Source organism: Narcine bancroftii, chromosome 12 (assembly GCF_036971445.1).
Source record: "Narcine bancroftii isolate sNarBan1 chromosome 12, sNarBan1.hap1, whole genome shotgun sequence".
In the NCBI taxonomy this organism is placed as follows: domain Eukaryota; kingdom Metazoa; phylum Chordata; class Chondrichthyes; order Torpediniformes; family Narcinidae; genus Narcine; species Narcine bancroftii.
This window is the reverse complement of record NC_091480.1, coordinates 37,390,157-37,417,538: the sequence shown is the minus strand read 5'-3', so window position 1 is coordinate 37,417,538 and position 27,382 is coordinate 37,390,157. Positions and strand designations below refer to the sequence as shown.

Sequence of the window (27,382 nt, the reverse complement as noted above, 5' to 3'; positions counted from 1 at the left end):
CCTGCCGAGGATCGCTGACATGGTCAATGAGATAGCCTGCTACCGGGTTTTCTCCACGATTGACCTGAAGTCAGTGTATCACCAAATCCAAATCCACCCGAAGGACAAGCCCTACACCGCCTTTGAGATGGATGGGTGCCTATACCAGTTCTGCTGGGTTCCTTTATGGGTCACGAATGGGGTCTGTCTTCCAGTGGGAGATGGATCGCATAGTAGACCGGCACAAGCTGAAGGCGGCATTCCCATATCTGGATAATGTCACTATCTGTGGCTGTTACCAGCAGGACCATGATACTAACCTGGAAAAATTCCTCCAGACGGCCGGGGAGCTGAACCTCACTTACAACAAGGAGAAGTGTGTGTTTAGCACCACCCGCCTCGCCATCCTGGGGTACATCGTGGCCCATGGAGTCGTCGGCACAGATCCGGAAAGGATGCACCCATTAATGGAGTTAACCCTGCCCCCTCATGCTAAAGGCCCTCCGCGGGTGCCTGGGCCTATTCTCTCATTACTCGTAGTGGGTTCCTTGCTTCTCGGACAAGGTTCGCCCACTGGCCCAAGCCACAACTTTTCCCCTCCCACCTGAGCCGCATCAGGCAAGACTGCAGACACCACGATGCAGGCTGTGGATGAGGATTCCCCCTTCCAGGTGGAGAGCGCTACCTCCGAGGTGGCCCTCGCTGCTGCCCTCAACCAAGGGGGGAGCGCCCAATCGCATTCTTCTCCAGGACCCTCCACGGCTCTGAGCTAGGGCACTCCGCCATTGAAAAGGAGGCTATTGTGGAACCGGTCCACCACTGGCACCACTACCTGGCCGGCAGGGAATTCACACTCCTCACAGACCAGCAGGCCATGGCGTTCATGTTTAACACTACCCACAAGAGCAAGATCAAGAACGACAAGATCCTGTGCTGGAGAGTCGAGCTGGCAACCTACAGCTACGACATCCAGTACCGCCCCGGGAAGTTTAATGACTCCCCCGATGCCCTCTCTCACACCTGCACGTCTATGCATGATGACAGGTTGCAGGCATTGCATGAGTCCCTCTGCCATCCGGGTATCACAGGGTTGTACCATTTTGTTAAGTCCCGAAATCTGCCGTACACCATCAGGGACATGACCGAGGCCTGTCGGGTCTGTGTGGAGTGTAAACCCCGTTTCTTCCAAACCCCCACCCTAGGCCCATGTTATAAAGGCTACTCGGCCTTTCAAACATCTTGGCATGGATTTCAAAGGGCCCCTGCTTTCCATGAACCGAAATGTTTATTTCCTCACGGTAGTGAACGAGTATTCACGTTTCCCTTTCGTCATCCCTTGTCCGTACATCTCCACAACCTGTAAATATTGTATGTACATAGTGGGTGCGATTCCTTGTTACTGCATTCCCCCCCACCCCCCCGGGACAATTTTTAAGATGTGGGTAAATGTGGTGGTACACCACCAGCCTACTTCAAGGGGAAACCTCTGTACCTGCAGGAGTGTAAGGGGACAGGACAACACCTGGCTGGCTGTCAATCAGTCAGCCTGAATGGATCAAGCCCCACCCGGTTGGATGTCAATCACCCTCTGGGATATAAGCCTGCGCCGGCCTCCCGAGGCCTCACACAGAGTTGCTGCAGCCACAGCCAGCTTGGCTCTGTGGAAGACTTTGTGGATTAAAGCCTGTTGTACAGTCTTTATCTTTGTGTGTGTCTGATTCTGGCTAACAGTGCACCCCACAGGCTGAGAAACAGCTTCTTCCCACGAGCAGTGAAAATACTGATTGACCAAAGCAACTGCTCGCAGTAAATATCCGAGAATCTCATTTCTACAAAAGAGTATCTATTTTTATAGATATAATACTTGTCCTGCATATGTATTGTTTGTCTGTATGTGTGTTATGTCTGGTTGTGTGTCTGGGTGTTTTGCACCAAAAGCTGTTTCGTCAGGTGATACTTGTACAATCAGATGACAATAAACTTGACTTGACACAGAAGAGGAGAAGAAGCTGTCGCAGATCAAACATGGCTGGACAGGCTTGAAGGGCCTGATGGCCCACTGCTGCTCCTATTTTCCTGTCTTGTGCATTCTCGTGTTCTGAGTCTTTGGATTGTAAATCTTTGTATATGGAATAAAGGTACATATGACAGCAAACCAGAGAAAACCTGAAAAAAATAAAAACAGCTGGTGGAAATCCTCATCAGGCCAGGCAACATCTACAGAGGAAAGAAGAGTTGTTATTTATGGGCAACTAACTCTCATGTTTATTATTAAGAACTAGTGGGATAACCCTGAATTATACACCTAAAGAGAAGAATATATTGGAGTGTAAGTGAGTGAAAGAGAAAGCACCATACCACGTGCATTGAGAATTATTAGTGGCTTTCATAAAGCATAAATACTGCCACAAAGTAATTGGGCCATAGATCATCTCTGTTCTCTACATTCAGTGTCATAGGATGGTTTTTGAGCAACTGATAATATCACAAATTTAGAATTCCGATGGTTATTAACTTAGGGGTGGCACAGTTGATGTAGCAGTCAGTGCAACGCCTTTACAGACCCAGTGATCGGCACTGGGGTTCGAATCCCACGCTGTCTATAAGAAGTTGACATATTCTCCCCATACCTGTGTGGATTTCCTGCAAGAATTCCGGTTTCCTCCCACTGTTCGAAATGTACTGGGGGTTGTAGGTTAATTGGGTGTTAATTGGGTAGCACAGGGCCAAAAGGGCCTGTTATTGCGCTGTATGTCTACATTTAAAATTTATCCTGAAAGGTTGGGCCAAAGTTGCCAGAGTGCTTCATCAGGTGGTGAAATTGTTTGGGCAGAGACCATTTGTGGGCCTGATTGGTTAAAGAAATGGGCTTGATAGCTAAACTGTCTTCCATATCTTCATGTGTTTCTTTTGTCTTAAGATATTTCTCGTCCCACCTGGCCTTGCAAAGAAGAGAATGTGGAATAAGAAGTATCCCATCTGTATTTTCCTCAGTGAGTCTGAGATCTACAAACCCAAATGTCCTGGAGACAGAAAAATGAAGACTGACATAGATGTTGAAGATCCAGAAATTGCACGACCAAGTCTGACAACAGAGTTCCAGATGAGAGCTCTGAGAGAAGGCAGGGAAAACACACTCTTCCTCTTTGGAAGAACAGGAAGGGAAAAAGAAGAATGGTTTAGATATTTCCTTCTGGCATCGAGGGTACAATCCAAAGATGGACAGAACCACATCAGAGGTAATGAAGACCTTGGTGATATAAATTGAATTCATTGTGATTTGAACATGAGTAGAAACTTCATTACGATTATAGTAAAAATGTGGCCATTTCCTTACCTGATTTTATTCAACACCTCAATAGTATTTTAGAATACTCTTCTGATCTATTTTAAACCATATCAACATGAATCACACTTCAAAAAATGTTCACAGTGAACTTATGTTGTTATTTTTTTCTCCCTGTGTTTTGTCTACCTTTATGTACCATTCTCTTCCTTGCAAAAGTGAAGATGGGTTTCACTCACCCATCCTTTGGGAATTTCTATTCTATTAGTTCTGTGTAAAAGGATAGTTTTTGACTGAGAATGGTTTTGGCAGAGAACCTGATTGGCTAAGGTCTGGAAAAGAAATAGGCATGATGGCTAAACCATCTTCCAAATCTTCAGGGAGAGGAGCCTCTCACCTTATACAGGTACACAATCCTTTATCCAGAACCCTTGGGGGACAGTGTGTTCTGAATTTTGGATTTTTCCGGATTTCAGAACAAAAGCCAGCTGGCCCTGATTTAAGCCCACCCGAATAGTGCTGCCGTATCCACCCGCTTCTAGTCGCGCTGCCATCTCTCCCCCCCCCCGCCTGCGCTGCCATCTCTCCCCCCCCCGCCTGCGCTGCCACCTCTCTCCCCCCTCGTCCACCCAAGTTGTGCTCTCTCTCTCTCTCTCTCTCTCTCTCTCTCTCTCTCTCTCTCTCTCTCTCTCACTCTCTCTCTCTCTCTCTCTCTCCTCTCTCTCTCTCTCTCTCTCTCTCTCTCTCTCTCTCTCTCTCTCTCTCCACTGTACCAGCATCAGGAAAAAAATGCCGGTTTTTGGAGCTTTCCGGATTTTAAATGTCTGGATAAAGGATTGTGTACCTGTACCACACTATCTGCCCTAATGATTCTGGCTGTTACATAAAATATTGGTTGAAGTTTAGAATTACTGAACTATTCCTAACTTATAATCTGTTTTATATTGCTGCAAATATCCAATTATAATAAGGACTATAATTATAATAACAGTAACAATAAAATTCAATGGGTGGTTGACCAATGTCAATGTTACACCTACAATAAAATGGCCTTCTCATTCGTAAATACTGTATATTTTGATGTATGAGTCTTGAAACTATTTTTTTAAACTCAAAAATCAGAGGTCGACTTATATACCAGATACAAAAATGAGACCCTAAATTCAACCAAAAAAAATAATGCTCGACGTAGATTCGACGGATAAGATGAACCCCGAAATACCAAAAAAGAACCCAAGCTACAACAAATGTTTTAGCTACCAGTATATTAGAAAGAAATTGCTGGATTTCTTGGCCACTTCGATTACTTTTAAGTTAAAACTCGCTTCATACTTCTATCATTTTACTGGAGGCTCCATGATAACAACCACCTTCTGGCAATGCCCAACAGGTGAGTCAATGCGATTTTTTGGGGGGAGGGGGGGTTTGCCTGATATGATAAAACCATGAAAATTAGGCTGAAAATGGCAACCTGACTTATCTGAAGGTCGAGTTATAAGCTGAAATATACAGTATATATTACAATTCCACCTTCAGTGGGTACATATAGAGTTGCAGTTTGCATTTCAGATGTTACAGTAAAATTTTAAAACTCTTTTAAATTAAATGTCTAGAACAGTGGTTCTCAACCTTTATTTCCTACTCACATACCACCTTAAGTAATCCCTTAATAACCACAGAGCACTTATTTTGGCATTATTTACACTGTGTGATCAGCATTCATGAAGACTATATTCTGCTGATCTCATGGACACGTAGATCTTAGGAATGCATCTGGCTTAACCAGCCTAGATACTCCAGCATCATTCTTGGAAACCTTCTGAACTAAAGATGCCACTACCCTGTTGTCTCTACATACACTAAAATGGCTAGTGTTTCGCTGGTGTGATGAAAGCATCTCTAACAGAGATAATTCCATGGATATCATGTTATCCTTAAGAGATATATTGTGGAATCTATGTACATCTTTTCCTCTCCTGTATCAATAGGTTATCAATTATCAAAAGTCAACAGATATATTATATTCTGTCTGAAGTCTATTATCCCTAATATGAACTAGAACTAACAGATAATGTATCTACTGATGTTGTTTATATGCATTAGTTCACTACTTTAAAAAAAATTTTTCCTTCTACTCTAAATATTTCAAATTCCCACTTCAGTACCAGTGTTGGGAAGCATCAGAAAATGTAGCATTTGGAGCAAAATCATCAACATGAAGCCCAGTTTTAAAAAAAGATTCAAGTCAAACTGGCAAGTTGAAATATGTTGGAAATATAATGGAAGTAGAATATGTTGAAATATGTTGGAAATATAATGGAAGTAGAATATGTTGAAATATGTTGGAAATATAATGGAAGTAGAATATGTTGAAATATGTTGGAAACAGAATGGAAGTAGAATATGTTGAAATATGTTGGAAGCAGAATGGAAGTAGAATATGTTGAAATATGTTGGAAGCAGAATGGAAGTAGAATATGTTGAAATATGTTGGAAGCAGAATGGAAGTAGAATATGTTGAAATATGTTGGAAGCAGAATGGAAGTAGAATATGTTGAAATATGTTGGAAGCAGAATGGAAGTAGAATATGTTGAAATATGTTGGAAGCAGAATGGAAGTAGAATATGTTGAAATATGTTGGAAGCAGAATGGAAGTAGAATATGTTGAAATATGTTGGAAGCAGAATGGAAGTAGAATATGTTGAAATATGTTGGAAGCAGAATGGAAGTAGAATATGTTGAAATATGTTGGAAGCAGAATGGAAGTAGAATATGTTGAAATATGTTGGAAGCAGAATGGAAGTAGAATATGTTGAAATATGTTGGAAGCAGAATGGAAGTAGAATATGTTGAAATATGTTGGAAGCAGAATGGAAGTAGAATATGTTGAAATATGTTGGAAGCAGAATGGAATTAGAATATGTTGAAATATGTTGGAAGCAGAATGGAAGTAGAATATGTTGAAATATGTTGGAAGCAGAATGGAAGTAGAATATGTTGAAATATGTTGGAAGCAGAATGGAATTAGAATATGTTGAAATATGTTGGAAGCAGAATGGAAGTAGAATATGTTGAAATATGTTGGAAGCAGAATGGAAGTAGAATATGTTGAAATATGTTGGAAGCAGAATGCTTGCTTAAAAATGTATATTTTGTAAGGATAGTTGCTTTTCCTATATTTTGCATTATATTTCCAAAACTGTTAATTTGGCTCTAAATATTAACTAAATCAAATATATGAAGTTTAATGCATCAAATACTTAAAGGGATGATGTTCTTTTTTGTCTTGGGCAATAAGGTGTAAAGTTACTCAACAACTCAATGAACTTCTCTCTTTTTTTATTAGCATCAATAGAGTCTCATGAAAATGGTTAGTGGGTGGTTGAATTGAGATTTTATAACACCCAGTTCATACCTTCACCCAAAGTCAAAGTAACTCCCTCCATCAGAGTGCAAACCAGGAAACTGATAAACCTGAGGTTTCAGGACTTCTGCCTGCTTAAATATTTATATTTATTTTACAGGTCTTACATCAAATTTTGGTTCCAGCCCATCAGGGAGATTGATTTACAGTGACTGCAGCAGGAGGGATAGTACAGAAGACCTCCCCTACTTTTTAAAAACTGAGGATTTAGCAGGAAACATCAGACAGAAAGTCCTGCAGGACTACAACACATACATGTCAAACTTGATTGTGTCTGACAGCCACAGCCCTTCGTGGAGCCCCAACCACAGCACCAACAGCAGCCCCACCAAGACTCAGGTAGGACAGTGAAGATGGGAGTAATACATGCATGAGTTTGTAGGGATTTAATTTGTAACATACTTGTAGCCAGGCTGTTCAGTATCGTAATGTAGACAAGAAATGTTTTAACTTCCCTTCTGTATCATTTTGACATTTCACAACTCCTGTTGCCATAAGCTTTTTCAGAATTTATGGCTGATTTTGATCAAATGCATTCAACCAGACTGAAGAAAATGCCAACACTCATTGAAACGGTTTTAAAGTGTATTCCCTTACCCTTTTCCAACTCCGGTTTTGGGAAGCCTTCACCAGATGAGATGAGAACAATACATCTTAAGTGAAACATGCAGACACTATGTGTGATAGTACAGACCTATCACCAATGTATATATTTACAGTATCTAGAGTGTAATGACTGTCCTTACAGCGATTGGCTGAGAGCTTAGCCACGCCTACTGTCTGGGCCTTAAAGGGTTGTGTCCCTAGCCAGGTCAGATCATTCCGGACTGGTCGGCCACCTGTGGAGAGCTCCTGTCTTTTGCTAATAAAAGCCTTGGTTTGGATCAACAAGTCTTTGGTTCTTTCGACGAGCTCTACACTATGATATTAAAAACATACCAAAATGCTGAAGGCTGGTCTTTCAGTGTCCATAGAAGGCAAAGATATATTGCCGACATTTCAGGCCTGAGCCCTTCTTTAAGGAATAAGTAGAGAGAGTAAAAACCAGGAAATCTCAGAACACAAACAATGGTGGCAGAGGGAGGAGTCCAGGCCAACAAGAGGTGTTAATTAGATATGATAAGGGGAAAGGTGAGAATTAATTGTCTGTGTGAAAAGGGAGAGAGACAGAGCTGTGGGGGGGGAGCGCTGGGGGAAGAAGCGGGGGTGGGGGGGGGGGTCGAGAGGGTTTACAAAAGCCAGAGAAGTCGATATTAATGCCATCCAGTTAGAGGTTGCCAAGTCGGAAGATGAGGTGATGTACCTCCAATTTGTGGGTGGTCTCAGCCTGGCAGTACATGAGACCATGGACAGACACGTTAGCAAGGGAATGAGATAGGGAATTGAAATGGATGGCGACTGGGAGATCCATGCTATTGTGGCGGACAGATCCAAGGTGCTCAACAAAGCAATTTACCAGTCTGCGCCTGGTCTCTCTGATGTACAGGATGCTACAATGGGAGCACCAGATGCAGTAGATGACCCCTACAGATTCACAAGTGTAAAATGTTGCTTCACTTGGAGGGACTGTTTGGGGTCTCAAATAATAGTGAGGGAGGAGGTGTGGGCTCAAGTTGTCATAGGGTTAGCTCCCAAGGGGATGATTGGAGGGGAGGGAGGAGTGGACAAGGGAGTCACGGAGGAAGCAGTCCCTGCAGAAGGCAGAGAGGGGAGGAAAGAGTAATATGTGTCGAGTGGTGGGATCACATGGTAGGTGGCGGAAATGGCAGAGGAGGATGTTTGGAATTCTGGAGGCTGGTGAGGTGGTAGGTGAGGACAAGAGAAATCCTGGCTTTATTGCACTTAAGGGTGGAGGGGGCCAGAACAGATGTGTAGGTAATGGAGGATGTGTGGGTGAGCACTGAGTTGATGGTGGTAGAAGGAAAGCCACATTGTTTGAAGGAGGACATCTCTGATGATCTAGCATGGAAGTCCTCATCCTGGATAAAGATGGGATGGAGACGGAGGAATTGACAGAATGGAATGGAATCTTTACAGGGGACAGGGTGGTAAGAGATGTAGTCGAGGTAGCTGAGGGAGTTGGTGGGTTAATGTACTATAACACATACATATCAAATGCATCTTTGTTGAAAGAAATAAAAATCAAGAGAAAATATGCCTTTTCTAGTGCTGCTGGATAAGGATAAACATAAATTAGTTACATTTAACATTTTACAAAGAGTCTTGTGGCTAAATGTGAGTATGTGCTTCCTTCCACACCATTCTATCGCCCTCTGTTCACATTACTTCCTGTTCCTTTGTTGTCATCAAACTTCTGATTCCTGATTAAAGCGGCTGGAAGACAGACTCAAAGACTGACCATTAAATATTTATTGTAATGAATTATTTACTCTAAACTAAACTGAAGTCAATTGCTTGTAACATACAGGATGTAAATGCACTCACTTAAAGCCTTGTGTAAAGTCTTGGCCCTGTTGTCACATTTCTTCTATCTTGTCAGCCTTATTTTCTCCAAAGAATGCAATTTACAATGCAAGAATGACACATTGACCTGATTCGTTGACCTAATTTGCCTTGTTTCTTGTACTGGACACATTTTTGCCAGGTTCTTTTGCTAAATTAGCCATCTCTAAATATGAGGCAACACAACACTTTTATTGCATCATTGTCACCTCCTTTTAGGTTGGAGGTCTGGTATCCCAGGAGTTGGTTAACATGATGACACCATAGACCAAGCCATTACAGGTCAATCAGCCTAACATTTTTTTTTTTAATTTTTTATTTTTCTCACCATAAATCACATTAGCCATGATATACACTTTTTCTTTTTCACACATTTACAGTGACTTTTTCTCCCCCCCCCCCCCTCCCTCCTCCCAAGCCACCCCCCACCCCCCCCCCTCATCCATTTTAGGTATACAATCTAGGATACATTAAACCAGTCAGACAATGTTGTCATTCAACAAAAATACACCAGAAATTCTACAGAGTCCATTCTTTTCTTTCCTTCTCCTTCCATCAACTTAGGTAATGTTTGTCCCCGGTAGGTTTTCGCTATTGTATTTAATGTAAGGCTCCCATACTTGTTCGAATATTTCAATATTATTTCTTAAACTATATGTTATTTTTTCTAATGGAATACATTTATTCATTTCTATATACCATTGTTGTATTTTCAAATTATCTTCCAATTTCCAGGTTGACATAATACATTTTTTTGCTACGGCTAGGGCTATCTTAACAAATCTTTTTTGTGCATCCTCCAAATCAATTCCAAATTCTTTGTTTTTTATGTTACATAGGAGAAAGATCTCTGGATTCTTTGGTATATTGTTTTCTGTTATTTTATTTAATATCTGATTGAGATCATCCCAAAATTTTTCTACTCTCTCACATGTCAAGATTGCATGAATTGTTGTTCCCATTTCTTTTTTACATCGAAAACATCTATCAGATACTGTTGGGTCCCATTTATTTAACTTTTGCGGTGTAATGTATAGTCTGTGTAACCAATTATATTGTATCATACGTAGCCTCGTATTTATTGTATTTCTCATCGTTCCAGAACATAATTTCTCCCATGTTTCCTTTTTTATCTTTATATTTAAATCTTGTTCCCATTTTTGTTTAGTTTTACCATTTGTTTCCTCATTCTCCTTTTCTTGCAGTTTAATATACATATTTGTTATAAATCTTTTGATTAACATTGTATCTGTAATCACATATTCAAGGTTACTTCCCTCTGGTAAACTCAAATTGCTTCCTAATTTATCCTTCAAGTAGGATCTCAGTTGGTAATATGCCAGCGCTGTATCTCCAGTTATATTGTACTTATCTCTCATTTGTTCAAAGGATAAGAATCTACTTCCTGAAAAACAATTTTCTATTCTTTTAATCCCTTTTTTTTCCCATTTTCTAAAGGAAAGGTTGTCTATTGTAAAAGGGAGTAGCTTATTTTGCGTCAATATTAGTTTTGGTAATTGATAATTTGTTTTATTTCTTTCTACATGGATCTTCTTCCAAATATTGAGGAGATGATGTAATACTGGAGAAGTTCTATGTTGTACCAATTTTTCGTCCCATTTATATAATATGTGTTCAGGTATCTTTTCCCCCATTTTATCTAATTCTAATCTCGTCCAGTCTGGTTTTTCCCTTGTTTTATAAAATCTGATAGGTATCTTAATTGTGCGGCTCTATAATAATTTTTAAAGTTTGGCAATTGTAAGCCTCCTTGTTTATACCATTCTGTTAATTTATCTAGTGCTATCCTCGGTTTCCCCCCTCTCCATAAAAATTTCCTTATTATTTTCTTTAACTCTTTGAAGAATTTTTCTGTCAGTTGTATTGGCAGTGCCTGAAATAAGTATAATATCCTTGGAAAAATGTTCATTTTAATACAGTTTATCCTTCCTATCAGTGTTAGTGGTAGATCTTTCCAATGCTCTAAATCGTCCTGTAATTTTTTCATTAGTGGATTATAATTGAGTTTATATAATTGGCCTAGATTTTTGTTTATTTGTACACCTAGGTATCTTATTGCCTGCATTTGCCATCTGAATGGAGATTCCTTCTTAAATTTTGAGAAATCCACATTATTCATAGGCATTGCTTCACTTTTATTTACGTTTATCTTGTAACCCGACACTTCTCCATATTCCTTCAATTTCTTATATAATTCTTTTATTGATAGTTCTGGTTCTGTTAAGTACACTATAACATCATCCGCAAATAGACTGATTTTATATTCCCTGTCTTTTATTTTTATTCCTTTTATATTATTATCTATTCTTATCAATTCTGCTAGTGGTTCTATAGCTAGCGCAAACAATAAAGGTGATAGTGGGCATCCCTGCCGCGTTGACCTGCTTAAGTTAAATTGCTTTGATACATGTCCATTTACTGTCACTTTCGCTAACGGTCCCTTATATAATGCTTTAATCCAATTAATATACTTCTCCGGTAAACTGAATTTTTGCAATACTTTGAACAAATAATTCCATTCTACTCTGTCGAAGGACTTCTCTGCGTCTAAAGCAACTGCTACTGCAGGTGCTTTATTTCCTTCTACTGCATGAATTAAGTTAATAAATTTACAAATATTGTCAATTGTCTTTTTTTGATAAATCCAGTTTGGTCTAAATTTACCATTTTCGGTACCTGTTCTGCTAATCTGTTTGCTAATAGTTTAGCTATTATCTTATAGTCAAAGATATTGGTCTATATGATGCTGGTAAGAGTGGATCTTTCCCTTGTTTTAGTATTACTGTAATTATTGCTGTTTTACATGAATCTGGTAAGCTTTGTGTTTCATCAATCTGGTTGATTACATCCAGGAGGGGCGGTATTAATAAGTCTTTAAATGTTTTGTAGAATTCTATTGGAAATCCATCCTCTCCTGGTGTCTTATTATTTGGTAATTTTTTTATTATCTCTTGTATTTCTACTATTCCAAATGGTTCTGTTAATTTATTTTGTTCCTCTTTTTGTAGTTTTGGTAGTTCAATTTTAGTCAAAAATTCCTCTATTTTCCCTTCTTTCCCTTCGTTTTCAGTTCGGTATAATTGTTCATAGAATTCTCTAAAGTTTTCCTTAATTTCTTTTGGATTATATGTAATTTGTTTGTCTTTTTTCCTTGATGCCAATACCATTTTCTTAGCTTGTTCTGTCTTAAGCTGCCATGCTAGGATTTTGTGCGTTTTTTCCCCTAGTTCATAATATTTCTGTTTTGTCTTCATTATATTCTTCTCTACCTTAAATGTTTGTAATGTTTCATATTTTATTTTTTTATCCGCCAATTCTCTTCTTTTAGTTGTATCTTCCTTCATTGCTAATTTTTTTTCTATGTTTACTATTTCCCTTTCCAACTGCTCTGTTTCCTGATTATAGTCCTTCTTCATCTTGGTTACATAGCTTATTATTTGCCCTCTAATCAATGCTTTCATTGCATCCCATAGTATAAACTTATCTTCCACTGATTCCGTATTTACTTCAAAATACATTTTTAATTGTTTTTCAATAAATTCTCTAAAATCCTGTCTTTTAAGTAGCATGGGGTTTAATCTCCATCTATACATTCTTGGAGGGATGTCCTCTAGCTTTACTGTCAATATTAAGGGTGAATGGTCCGATAGTATTCTCGCTTTATATTCTGTTTTTCTTACTCTATCCTGCATACTAGCTGATAACAAAAATAGGTCTATTCTTGAGTATGTTTTATGTCTAGCCGAGTAGTATGAGTATTCCTTTTCTTTTGGGTTTTGTTTCCTCCATATATCCAAAAGTTTCATTTCTTGCATTGATTTAATTATAAATTTGGTTACTTTGTTCTTCCTGTTAATTTTTTTCCCCGTTTTATCCATATTTGGATCCAAATTCAGGTTGAAATCCCCTCCTATTAGTATGTTCCCTTGCTTATTAGCTACCTTCAAAAAGATATCTTGCATAAACTTTTGATCTTCTTCGTTAGGTGAATATACATTAAGTAGATTCCAAAACTCCGAATATATCTGATATTTTATCATAACATATCTCCCTGCTGGATCTATTATTTCCTCTTCTATTTTAAATGGCACATTTTTACTAATTAATATAGCCACTCCTCTTGCTTTTGAGTTATATGATGCTGCTGTTACATGTCCTACCCAATCTCTCTTTAATTTCTTGTGCTCCAATTCAGTTAAGTGTGTTTCTTGGACAAATGCTATATCAATTTTTTCCTTTTTCAGTAAATTTAGTAGTTTCTTCCTTTTAATTTGGTTATGTATTCCATTAATATTTAAAGTCATATAGTTCAGAGTAGCCATTTTATACTTTGTTTATCTTCTCCTTCCGTTTTTCCATCATTACCTTTCCTCCTTTTCCATTTCTGTTTTCTTATTTTCAACTCTTTATAAGACAACATTCCTACAACATCCAACATTTTCCTTATTCTCCTATTTCTATCTTCTTTATCCCCAATCTCCCCTTCCCCTCCTGAGTTGTCCTTTATCCCTTGTCGGACAACCACATCTCCCCTCTCCATTTGGGTTTGCGAATTCACTCGCAAGCGTCAACTGATTTTGCAGTGACCGCTATTTCTCCACACCCAGCCCTCCCCAGAAAAGATTTCACTTTTCATATGTAACAAAGGTCACTCTTTTAATTCCCTCCTTATTCTCTCTATTCCATTACCTTCCCTTATTTATTCTTGTCTATACTATCTATATTTTCCTCTAAGTACAGATACCTTCACGTATGCACATTTTATCTTTTCACTCTTATACCTCTTTACCCACATACATATCAATCGTGATCATTTTTACTCTCATTACCCGTCTTCATCCCTCAGTCTATTTTTGTAATTGTTCTGCAAATTTTCGTGCTTCTTCTGGGTCCGAGAATGGTCTGTTTTGTTGTCCTGGAATAAATATTTTCAATACTGCTGGATACTTTAGTATAAATTTATACCCTTTCTTCCATAAAATCGCCTTTGCTGTATTGAACTCTTTTCTCTTCTTTAGGAGTTCAAAACTTATATCTGGATAAATGAAGATTTTTTGCCCTTTATACTCCAGTGGTTTGTTGCCCTCTCTTACTTTTTCCATTGTCTTCTCCAGTACCTTTTCTCTTGTAGTATATCTTAGGAATTTTACTACAATAGATCTTGGTTTTTGTTGTGGTTGTGGTTTAGAGGCCAATGCTCTATGTGCCCTTTCTATTTCCATTTCTTGCTGTAGTTCTGGACATCCTAGGGTCTTAGGGATCCAATCTTTTATAAACTCCCTCATATTCTTGCCTTCTTCATCTTCCTTAAGGCCCACTATCTTTATGTTATTTCTTCTGTTATAATTTTCCATTATATCTATTTTTTGAGCTAACAGTTCTTGTGTCTCTATCGCTTTTTTATTAGATTCCTCCAATTTCTTTTTTAAGTCTTCTACCTCCATTTCTGCTGCTACTGCCCGCTCTTCCATCTTGTCCATTTTCTTTCCCATTTCTGTTAAGGTCATATCTATTTTATTCATTTTCTCTTCTGTTGTTGTTTATTCTTTTTCTTAAATCATTAAATTCCTGTGTTTGCCATTCTTTAAATGACTCCATGTATCCTTTAATAAGAGAAAGTACCTCCTTTATCTTGTCTTTCTCTTCTTCTTCTATTTCACTGTACTCTTCCTCTTCCTCTTCTTCTTCCTCTGGGTTGGCCATCTGTTGTTTCTTTGTTGCCCTTTTCTTCTCTTCTTTCTTGTTTCCATTGTCTTCTGTGGTCTCTTCTTGCTGCAGGTGTTCTGCAGCTGTCATTGCCGGCTGTGGAGATCGACTCCCCAGCTGGTCCCCCCTCCCGTCGGTGTGTTTTTTTTCATGCGCGGTTGCGCACTTTTACTCGGCTCAGCGAGCCATTTTTGTAGTCCATTATCTACCGACCTGAGGGAGCGGGTTTCTCTCTCCACAGCGGGCCTCTTCGAACAGGTAAGGCCTTCACCTTCTTCCTCCGTTGTCTTCTCTTCCTCTCTTCTTACCGTTGCTTTCAATTTTTCTTTTTTTGTCGCCATCTTCTTTCCACCTTTATACTCACTTTTTTTTCACTTTTATTTCTGTGCCTTTGTGTTTTCCTTTGTTTTTCCCGACTTTTCTGGAGAGGGCTGGAGTTCACTGTCCGGCCACTACTCCATCACGTGACTCCTCAATCAGCCTAACATTGATGGCACAACATTTGGAGATCCTCTTGTTAATCAAGTGCAATCATCATAGATTTCTGAGGGAAGATTGGAAATTATTTATTTGATTACATCTCTTGAACAGATAACAGGGGTGTCGAGGAGGGTAGGGCATTTGATATAGCAAGGTGTTTAGAAAGTGTCTCCTTGCCAATAATCGGTAAAGTAAAGGTCGACAGAATCCAAAGAATATCAACAAGTTTCATTAAGAATTAGCTTTGTTGTCAGTGGAAATTCTAGGGACAGGTGGGTTGTGGAACAAAACTGGCTTCAATACTGGGGTTTTCACAATATATTTCGATAACAGATCTGAATTAAGAAGTCTGCTGATACTACAATTTGTTGTCAGTGAAAAAGAAAGTTATAGCTTGTAGAAAAGTTTCAAAGAGCAGGTTATGTTGGTGCAAAAATGTAAGAGTTAGGAAATAGAACATGACAGCACTGTAATGGTATGAATTGTATGTACTAATTGGCTCAGGCTGATGACACTCTCACCTAGACTCCTCCCCTGGGACCCAAGCCATAAAGATCAGTCCACCTCTCCCTTCCCTGCACTTCCCTAGCTTGGATCTGGGCCAGTTCAAGTCTTATGTACAATAAAGCTTATCGTTCCCCTCAGTCTTTGTCACTGTGATTATTGGGGCAACCGGTAGTGCCCAACAATTTATTGTACAGAAATTTTAACATCTCCGGTAATGGAGAAGTTGCTGCGCCCCAATCGGCTAGAGGTGGATCCCCAAATACTGGGTGTATCCGAACTCTTTGAACAGTGGATCAGTTGTTTTGACAACTTTCTGAAGGCCGTTGCTGGAATGATCCTCGAATGAGAAGAGGCTGAAAGTCCTCCAGGCAAGAGTTGGCCAGAGGCCATCAGAAGCTGCACGACCTACACTGAGGTGAGGCTGAGCTACGGGCACTATACAAGCCCAAGATCAATGCAGTCTACTCATGTTACCTCCTCGCGTCTAGAAAACAGCAGCCTGGTGAGTCAGTAGAAAAGTTCGTCCGAGCCCTGATCACACTGGGAAAAGATTGTTTAGGGAACCCCATGGTCCCTGTGCTGGGGGCCCAGTGCGTGGAGGACCTGGTCCGGGATGCTTGCATGTCGGGGTTGAGGTCGGACTATATCTGACAACGTCTCCTCGAGGAGGATCAACTCCCACTGAAACAGGCGATCCAACTGGCCAGGACCTTAGACTCGGCCCAACACTATGCGGAGTCGATCACAGGCAGAAACAGGCCTACCCAGTACGCGCTGTCATGAGGGCCGCCATCCTGGGAGTTGGCGTTGGGGACAGCCGACCTGACCGCGGCTATAGTAGCTCCGGGATGATTGAGGTGCAACTTCTGTGGGCAGGCAAGACATCCACAACGTCTCTGCCCCGTGAAAGGATCTACCTCAGAGCAGCGCGTCATGTATGGCTGAGGACCTTCCAGTGCCGGCCGCGTGTGCGGTAAGGCAAGCACCATTTTACCCACTCCTGCCGCCATACTCTGCACAGCAGCAACTTTCACCAGCGATATCACTTCCGTTCCTGATGATGTCACTTCCGCCATCTTCACTGGCATTGGCAGCGTGATCAACATGAAGGCCGCCATCTTGGGTATCGGGCCTCCCCACCGATGACAAAGACGATGCACCCATCCTGGCATCGATCACCTTGGACCAAGCCAGCCCTCATCCGATCACGAATTCCATGATGCAGATCGAGGTGAATGGGCACAAATCAAATTGCCTCTTCGATAATGGCAGTACCGAAAGTTTTATTCACCCAAAGGTGGCCTGCAAACTCTCAATACCCATTTGGCTGATGACCAGGTCCGTGTTGATAGCGGCAAAAGACCAATGTACTTGTATCCGAGGGTACTGTGTGGCATCTCTGATGGTGGGAGCGGGAGTGTTATAATGATTTCTTGTTGTTAGTCATGCCCCAGCTCTGTGTGCCCATCCTCCTGAGCTTTGACTTCCATGGTCAGTTCAGGAGCATGACGATGGCGTTCGGGGGCCCCTAACCACCGCTCACTGTTTACAACCCGCAAATTGAGCACCCAGCCTCCAGCACCGACCTGCAGTCTCACCACCCTGTGGGTGCCCCCTCCGTCACGAATCACGAACCTCACCCTGGACTGAAAACCGATCGCCACTGAGGATATAGCACTGAGGATATAGCGTTCATCCAGACTGAGGTTCAGAAACTCTTGGCAAACAGAATCATTGCCCCTAGCTCCAGCCCCTGGAGGGCACAGGTCCTCATGGTCAGAGGGGTGGGCAAGCCCCAGATGGTGTTTGAATATAGTCAAACCATCAACCGCTTCACCCAGTTGGATGTGTACCCTCTAGAAGGAAATGGGCCAAGGACAATTTTTTTCAAGCAAAGTATTTCAATATCAATTGGGTTAAGACCAGAGATTCTCAACCTTTCCTCCCACTCACATACCACCTTAAGCAATCCCTTACTAATCACAGAGCACCTATGGCATAGGGATTGCTTAAAGTGGTGTGTGAGTGGAAATAAAAATGAGAACCACTGATCTAAGCCTTCCCTACCTCATGCCCATAACCCTCTATTTTTCTTGTATCCATGTGCCTGTCCAAGAGTCATTCAAATGCCCCTATTGTACCAGCCTTCACCACCACTCCTGGCAATGCATTCCAGGCACCCACTACTCTCTGTGTAAAGAACATACTCCTGACATCTTTCTTAAACCTTTCCACCCTTAGGTGCTGGCTGTCCCTCCTATCTATGCCTCAATCTTGGAGACCTCTATTAAGTCATCATTCATCCTTTGCTCCAAAGAGAAAAGCCTGAGCTCTGTTAACCTTGCATTATAAGACTCATTCACCATTCCAGGTAAAATCTTGGTAATTTCTCCTCTGCACCCTCTCTAAAGCTTCCACATCCTTTCTGTAATTAGGTGACTAGAATTGAACATGATATTCCAAATGTGGTCTAATCAGAGGTTTATGGAGTGACAACATTACCTTTAGACTCTTGAACACAATCCCCCACTAACGAAGGGCATCATACCATAAGCACTCTTAACTATCAACCTCTTCCAAAACCTTGAAAAGCTATGGATTTGGACCTCTGTTCTTCCACCCTGTTAAGAATCCCACCATTAACTATGTACTCCACCTTCAAGTTCAACTTTGCAAGCTGCATCACTTCACACATCTGGATTGAACACCATCTGTCACTTCTCCACTCAACTCTGCATCCTGTTGTAACCTAAGGCAACTTCAATACTATCCACAACGCCTTCAACCTTTGTGTCATCTGCAAACTTTCTGACTGATCCTTCTAATTCTTTGGCCAGGTCATTTATAAAAATAGCAAAGAACAGAACCAATCCCAGCAGAACTCCAATTTTCACTGACCTCCAGGCTCAATACATTTCATCTACTATACCCTCTGCTTTATGCAGTCGAGCCAATTCTTCAACCACACAGGGAGGTTCCATGGATCCCATACCTCATGACTTTCTGAACAATGAGGAATCTTGTCAAAGGCCTTACTAAAATCCATATTCACCACATCTACCACCTCACCCTCATCATTTTCTTTTGTTACTTCATCAAAAATCTCACTTAGGCTCGTGAGGCATGACCTGCCCCTCACAAAGCTATGCTAACTATTCCTGAGCAGACTATTCTTCTCTAAATGGTTGTAATTCCTGTTCCAAAGAATCCTCTCCAATAGTTTGCCTGCTGATTTAAGACTCTCTATAATTCCCAGGATTTTCCCTATGACCTTTTTTTTAAACAAGGGTACTATATTTGCCATTCTCTAATCCTCCGGTACCTCCAGTATGGCCAGAGAGGGTGCAAAGATCATAGCCAATGCCCCTACAATCTCTTTCCTTGCTTACTGTAATGACCATGGGTATATCTCATTTGGTCCCAGGGACATATCAATCCTAATGTTTTTAAGAAGATCCACCATTCTTCTTTCTTGACCTCAACTTGCTCCAGCTGTGATGTAATATTTATAGATGTATTTTGGAGATAAATTGGTAAAATTAGAGTAGGTTACATTCATACACACATTTTAAAACAGATCTTATTTGTAATACTGAAGAATACATATTCAGTGACTTTACAGAAACTATGGAGAATGCTATGCACATTTCACAAGTAGGTGCTCATTGAAATTATGTCATAAAATAAATGGACTGGAGACAGGTCATCTGTGTTGAACATTTTTACAAAACTTCTGACCTTTCTGGAAAGTACTCACTCAAAGGTCACTCCTGGGTTCTTGTTTAACTAAAAACATCAGATGGGAGCAGAACACTAAGTCCTATTGTTTGCTGGAGAAGGAGGAGATTTTGCAAGTGAGAGAGAGAAGCAGAAAGAGAGAGAGGCAGAGCTGAACATTGTCAGTAGGAGAAGCTGGTTGGAACTGAAACAAAAACTCCTGAGTAGCAGATGGCTGGAAGTGCTATCCATCTGATGTTTCTCTTGGAATAAGTGGAACAGAAAGGAACTCTGTGTAGCCTGAAAGAAAGAGGTCTGGAGAACCTTGATGGGGCAAGTTTCATCAGCAAGACTTTGAGGTGACTAATGGTGGTACCTCAGTTGTGGAAATCCTGGAACAACAAATCTCTCCCAGCAAAACTACAAAGAACCTTCCTGAGCAGTAAACATTTACCTTTCGAGCACCAAAGCCCGGTGAACTTTATAAATGTTAAATTCTGTGCACAGTATAACAATTGCCTGCAACCAGAGAATTTGGAAGAATGAGAAGTGAGATTGAAGTGTGAACCAAAGGACTTTTCTTAAATTTACACATACATTACATTCACATGCGCTTAGAATTAGAAGGGGGCTAAGTTGGGTTAGGAGCCGTAGGTGATGCCGGTAGAGGACCCATGATTCGGAGCCGAACAGGAGCGTGGGTATGACAATGACTCTGTACACGTTGATCTTTGTGTGTTTCTTCAGGTGGTTGTTTTTCCAGACTCTTTAGTGTAGACTTCCAAAGGCGCTATTTGACTTGGCGAGTCTGTTGTCTATCTCATTGTCGATCCTTGCATCAGATGAAATGATGCAGCTGAGGTAAGTAAACTGGTTGACCGTTTTGAGTTCTGTGTGCCCGATGGAGATGTGGGGGGGTCTGGTGGTCATGGTGGGGAGCTGGCTGATGGAGGACCTCAGTTTTCTTCAGGCTGACTTCCAGGCCAAACATGTTCGGCTCCAAATCATGAGTCCTCTACCAGCATCACCTACGGCTCCTAGAACGCTTCCATCAGCACTGTCTCCGCTCCATCCTCAACATTCATTGGAGTGACTTCATCACCAACATTGAAGTATTTGAGCTGGCAGAGTCCGCAAGCATCGAATCCACGCTGCTGAAGACCCAACTGCGCTGGGTGGGTCATGTCTCCAGAATGGAGGACCATCGCCTTCCCAAGATTGTGTTATATGGCGAGCTCTCCACTGGCCACTGAGACAGAGGTGCACCAAAGAAGAGGTACAAGGACTGCTTAAAGAAATCTCTTGGTGCCTGCCACATTGACTACCACCAGTGGGCTGATATTGCCTCCAACCGTGCATCTTGGCACCTCACAGTTCGGCAGGCAGCAACCTCCTTTGAAGAAGACCGCAGAGCCCACCTCACTGACAAAAGACAAAGGAGGAAAAACCCAACACCCAACCCCAACCAACCAATTTTCCCTTGCAACCGCTGCAACCGTGCCTGCCTGTCCCGCATCGGACTCGTCAGTCACCAACGAGCCTGCAGCAGACGTGGACATACCCCTCCATAAATCTTCATCCGCGAAGCCAAGCCAAAGAAAGAAGTTGGGTTAGTTAAGTTAATAGAGATAAGTTAAAGTTTGATTCTGTTTTCATGTTTAAAGATAATTAAAATAACTTTTGTTTAAGTAACCATTTGTCATGGTGAATATCTATTGCTGCTGGGTTTTGGTGTCCTTTGGACTCGTAACACAGCACATAAGCTTGTTCTATCCTGACCTCACATTGTCCAAGGTCCCTCTCTCTGGTAAACACTGAAGGAAAGTATTCATTTGGACTTCCCCAACCTCCTCTGCCTTCAGGTGCATGTTGCTTCCTTTATCCTTAAGAAGCCCAACCTTCACTCTAGTCATCCTCTGTTCTTTAAGTACCCATATAGAATGCCTTGGGGTTCTCCTTAATCCTACTTGGCAAGGCCTTCTAGCCTTCTAGCTCTCCTATGTAATTTCTGCAGTTCCTTAATGGCTACCATACAATTCTCATGAGCCCTTCCTGTCTTTTCTTCCCTTCTTCCTCTTAACTAGCTGTTTTAATTCTTAAAACTGAACTCTTTTGTCAATCACGGTTCCCTTATTGTACCATTTTTTCCCAGTTTCAGAAGAAAAATCTATCCAGAACCCCATGCAATTGGTCCGAAAACATCCTCCACAATTACTTCTTTACCTTTTCCCGAGAACATCTGTCCCATTTTGCTCTCCCTAGTTCCTGCCTAATCACAGGATAATTAGCCCTTCCCCATTTAAACACTTTACAATTTTGTCTACTCCTATGCTTGTCTGTAGCTACACTAAAAGTCATACAGTTTTGGTCACTGTCATTAAAATGCTCCCCCTCTGAGAGGTCTGCCACCTGACCAGGTTCATTACCTAGTACTAGATCCAGTCCGGCATCTCCTCTCATCGGCTGGTCCACAGACCGTTCCAGGAATCCTTCTTGGACACACCTGAAAAATTCTACCCAATCTATACCTCTTGCTGTAAGGAGGTCCCAGACAAAATTAGAGAAGTTGAAGTCTCCCATAACCACATCATAATTCCACATACTAATCCACGTTCTAAGATCATCTCCCTTGTTCCTACTGCTTCTTCTTTGGCTTGGCTTCGCGGACGAAGATTTATGGAGTGGTAATATCCACGTCAGCTGCAGGCTCGTTTGTGGCTGACAAGTCCGATGCGGGACAGGCAGACACGGTTGCAGTGGTTGCAAGGGAAAATTGGTTGGTTGGGGTTGGGTGTTGGGTTTTTCCTCTTTTGTCTTTTGACAGAGGTGGGCTCTGCGGTCTTCTTCAAAGGAGCTTGCTGCCCGCCGAACTGTGAGGTGCCAAGATGCACGGTTTGAAATGAAATAGACCCAATTTAAACCCTCCAATTAATTGCTTTTATGCTCCCTCCACTACCTGTCCTTTCTCACCATCTCACTACATTTTACATCAACTTTTACATGGTGATATGAACCAATAAAACAAGAATCAATGTGTGTAATTTTTTTGTTCCTTTACTTGTTAAAAATAAAATATTACACCCAATATTGTAAAATCTATTGGTCAATATGTGGTGGCAAAATTAGTGACCTAGAAGATTTTCACAAAGTTTACAGCTCTGTTATATTTAACTTAAGATAAAATATATTAGCGTAAAAAGTATTTTGCATTAGCAGTTAATAAAAAATAAAAACAAGAGTGTATAAAATGCAAAAAACAGCACTAAACAACAAAGCTAATAAACAATTAATTTAAATCATATTAATGTATCTTTTATCAAAAAGCATTGAAACTTCTCACAGGCCTGACCACTCAACGTGATAGTATTTGTCTGCTGTCAAAGCCAAGTTTCCTGAAATGTAATCCAGAGATATGTTGTGTTGTGCAGGTATGTGGGTGCTGCACAAGCTCAATGCAGATATCTATTTATAAACCAGTTACACAAAACAACAAATATATGAGCACGAAGAAAATGATGGGGGAAGACAGGCTCTATCAAGCAACCACTCGATAGAAGGCAGACACGATCACTCGTTCCCACGCGATGCGTGTGCACGGTGAGCGTTATGGAAGTTGTGAGAAGAGTGGGAAAAGATATATTTTTATTTGGCCACCCCAACAAGAAATTTGGAACATAAGTTGGTTTCAGTTATCTCCATTTATTTATCGATATTTTATCTGTAATAATCTTTTATGAATCTTCTTTAAATTATTAATATTTTGTGCTAAAGGATCTCTTTGACTCTCTTTACAATATCAATATTCTTTACCAAGGCAAAGGGTCCCCTACCAGGTGGAGTAGGCCCCCTCAAAATCGTAGGCCTATGCTAACTGGTCCACCTGCCCCCCCCTCCCCCCACTTCCACCCTGTTCTGGCCTATACACCAGCTGCTCTATTCTCTGTCTGATCATTCTGGTTCCCATCCCCTCTCAAACTAGTTTAAACCCTCCCCAATAGCTCTAGCAAACCTCTCTGCCGGGATATTAGTCCCCTTCCAGTGCACAAGTAACCTGTCCTTTTTATACAGATTGTACCTTCCCCAGAAGAGATTACAATGATCCAGAAATCTGAACCCCTGCCCTCTGCCTGAATTTCTCAGCCATGCATTCATCTGCCATATCTTTCTATTCTTACCCTCACTCGTGTGTGGCACAGGCAGCAATTCTGAGATGACTACCTTTTTGGTCCTGCCTTTCAGCCTCCTACTTGCTCCCTGTATTCTCTCTTCAGGACCTCATCTCCTTTCCTACCTATGTCGTTGATACCAATATGTACCACGACTTCTCACCCTCCTCTTTCAGGATGCCATGGACCCGATCAGAGACATCCTTGACCATGGCACCAACAAACCATCTGGGTATCTCTCCTATCTGTCCCTCTAACCATTGAATCCTCTATCATACCACTTTCCTTTTCTCCCTCCTTCCCTTCTGAGCCACAGGGTCAGGCTCAGTGCCAGAGAACCAGTCACTGCAGCTTTGCCTTAGTAGGTCATCCCACCCAACAGTATACAAAGTGGCATATTATTGAGTGGAATGGCCACAGGGATACCCTGTACTACCTGCCTGCTTGCCTTTCCTGACAGTTTTTTGCCTCCTGCAGCTTTGGGGGTGACTAACTCCCTGCACCTCCCATCTATGAATGCATCGTTCTCCTATATGAGCTGAAGGTCATTGAGCTGCAAATCCAGTTCCTAAACATGGTCTGAAATGAGCTGCATCTTAATGCACTTTGTGCAGATGTAGCTATCAGAGAGATGGCATCTCCTAGAGTTCCCACATCTCAAACACCATTACTGAGAGATTTAATTGAAAGTTACATTATGAAGTGCCTAGACAGGGTAAACTGGAAGAACCCATTTCTCTTGGCAAAGTGGTGAATAGAAAAGGCGCAACTGATGGAAGGATTAGAGGGAAAATACGTTTGCAAAAGACTGGTAAGGGTTCAGAACCTATGACCTAGTAAGGATGGTGAAGGTGGAAGCCCTCATCTTATTTAAAAGGTTCAATTTATTGCTTAAAAAGCTTTTGTCTATAAATCCATGGACCAAGAACTGGCAAGTGGCAGTCATCTAAATGGTTGGGATGGTCATGTTGGGCAGAAATTTCAATGATTAAGTTATCCCTCTGCACCCAGACAGGAAAACAGACTCGAAGATAGAGAAGCAATACACAAGGGCTGGAGAAGCTCAGCAGGTCACGCAGTATCCATAGGAAGTAAAGAGTGGCCACTATTTCGGGTTTGGGACCTTTATAAACTTCTATCTTTGTTTCCCTTCCTATGGATGCTGAGTTTACCCAGTACATTTGTGAATTGAGCTTGACCCTGCATCTGGAGAATCTCTTGTTTAACTCGAAAAGAGGTGCTGTATAGTTTATTTAAAATTCTATTGGCAGTCATAAGTGGTCTGTCCAAGAGTGTACTCTTTTATCCCGCTCAGGTTGAATATTTGAATTTTAGAATATAATGTAGGAAGGAGAGTAAGTTGATGCCTCATCATGAAATTGTTTTTGCCTGGTTTGATCTGGCAGATTATCAGGGTTCTCAATGTTGTAATAGATCACCACTCATTTTCTGAATTTCTGAGAGCTAAACTCAAGTCTGTTCAATCTTTCCTCATTAGATATTCACCTTCCACATAATAAATCGTCATTGTTTCCTTTTGAAACCAAGTATTTTTTTTCTGAAAGGAAGCAAACATTCCCTGTATTGTTGTTGCAAGACTTCTTTATACCATCTCCCATGCAATAAGTTCCAGCTTTCTATTTGCTTTTTTAATTACTTGTTGCACATAAGTAGCTGGCACTATCCCCCAGGAACTTCCTTGTGTTCTGCTAGCCTATCCATCCAGCTCCTGTGTGACTTCTGTTTATTTTTTTTCCTCAGATGCCAATTGGTGGGGAACCCCAAGTGTCCTGGATAAATGCATTGATTGGACGGATCTTCTGGGACTTTTTACGGGAACAATACTGGACTGATCGAGTTGCTTTCAAAATTCAGAAGAAATTAAGCAAAATAAGGGTAAGCTGACTTCATTTTCAGAATATGCCCATCTTGTGTAATGGAAGTGGCTGCAGAGCTCAGTGGCATTTTGTGTATGAAGGATGGAGGCACCAGCCTTCTCTCAAATTATGTACAACCCTAGTGTTGGTGCGGAAATAAATCCTGTTTTATGCAGTCAGAGAATCATTTTTTAAAATCAGCATATTTGGCTTTTGCACACCTCCATTATTATAGGGATTATGTTATTGTAACAAATAAGGACGTCATGATTTTGTTATAAAATGAAACTTACAGGAGAAATGTTTCATTCACTTCACCTTTCTATTCTATGGGAGCAATAGCTCAGAGATAACATTCTTGCTCCTGAACGAATAGGGATCGGTTTCAAATTTGATTTGACATTCTGGGTGTAATGCTGAACAGTGCTGTCTTGCTGGACAAGCCAGTTTATGGAGTAAATAGTAAACTAACGCTCTCTCTGATAGATGCAAACGAAAATTCCCAATGTGTTACTTTGTAAAAGAAAAAGGAGTTCTCCACAGACACCTCAACGCCATTTATCGTGCAACCAAGATCAAAGACTGATTACTTGGTTCTGAACTCATTGTATATGAGGGTGGTTGCACAGTCATGACATTACATCAATGAAGGACTTCAATGGCCAGCAAATGGTTTTTACATCCAAGTGTCACATTCTGCAATCTATTAAAGTGTGACCCACCACCAGGTTGAAGCTATATGTAAATTGGAGAAACAACAATTCAAAGCAATTTTGTCTTATTTTGGGCGTTGTTCTATTTGGGAAAGTGACCTGCAACAGTTCATTACCAGAGGGACATCATTGTTAACGACTCAATGATTTGGTTGGCGTAGCGGATAGCTCAACGCCGTTACAGTGCCAGCGATCAGGACCAGGGTTCTAATCCCACGCTCTCCCTATATCTATGTGGGTTTTCCCCGAGGGCTCCAGTTTCCTCCCACCGTTCAGAAATGTACCAGGGTTGTAGGTTAATCAGATGTAATTGGGCAGCTTGGACTTGTTGCCGTGCAGTATGTCTAAAATTTTAAAATAAAATAAAAATTAAATTCCTAAGTCTAGGCAGTAGTCAATGAGCTGCTACATTCATAGGGGCAGTTGGAGGAAGATGTGGTACTCAACTGATGGGCCACAATACCTATTCCTGCATTTGTTTCTCAGAGGTTTTGCAGCAGATTGAAATAACCCCATCCTTCATCAAACAGCGAATATTTCAGCATGTTCATCCATTCAGTAGCTCAGACCAGGAAGATCCTAAACTATAAACGCCTGGGCTTTATGGAGAGAAAAACTGATCAGGGTTCTGAATTTAAAGTCAAGAAAATTCCAGCAATTCACTGGTGTGCACCAACCACCTGCTGCCTTGCAGGTTTTGCCTCTTCAGGCAGACGCTAGGAGAAGGTAACTCTGACTTCAAATCTCCGGGCTTGGCTCGCCCAGCCATCAGTACCAGCTATGGGCAAATAGCGCATGTCAGTCTGACAGCAGGGGCTGGCAGCTGTGGCAGAGCATGGGAAACAGTTTCCCTAGTGGTCCGCAGCAGCAAACTTGGTGGGCAAAGGATCCGTATGGACAACGGCCAGCAAGCACAGTCTTGGAACAGACCACTGCGGGACAATCCCGCATCACTCTGGCTGTCTTGCTTTACACTCCACCAGTCCCAGTGGCTGGGCAAGCGCTCGTCTCCAAGTCCTTGCCCCGGCACATGGTGCCTAAA

The 27,382-nt window shown here is 41.3% G+C and overlaps 1 protein-coding gene across 2 annotated transcripts in view; it reads left to right on the top strand.

Annotated features, from left to right (window-relative positions):
• Positions 1-27,382, top strand: part of tex2l (testis expressed 2, like) — a 107,376-nt gene that overhangs the window by 42,269 nt on the left and 37,725 nt on the right. For both annotated transcript variants that reach the window (XM_069907309.1, XM_069907310.1), the window contains exons 3-5: positions 2,900-3,218; positions 6,791-7,029; positions 25,512-25,646. In XM_069907309.1, the coding sequence (XP_069763410.1) occupies positions 2,900-3,218; positions 6,791-7,029; positions 25,512-25,646 (693 nt within the window). The remainder of the gene's footprint in view (positions 1-2,899; positions 3,219-6,790; positions 7,030-25,511; positions 25,647-27,382) is intronic.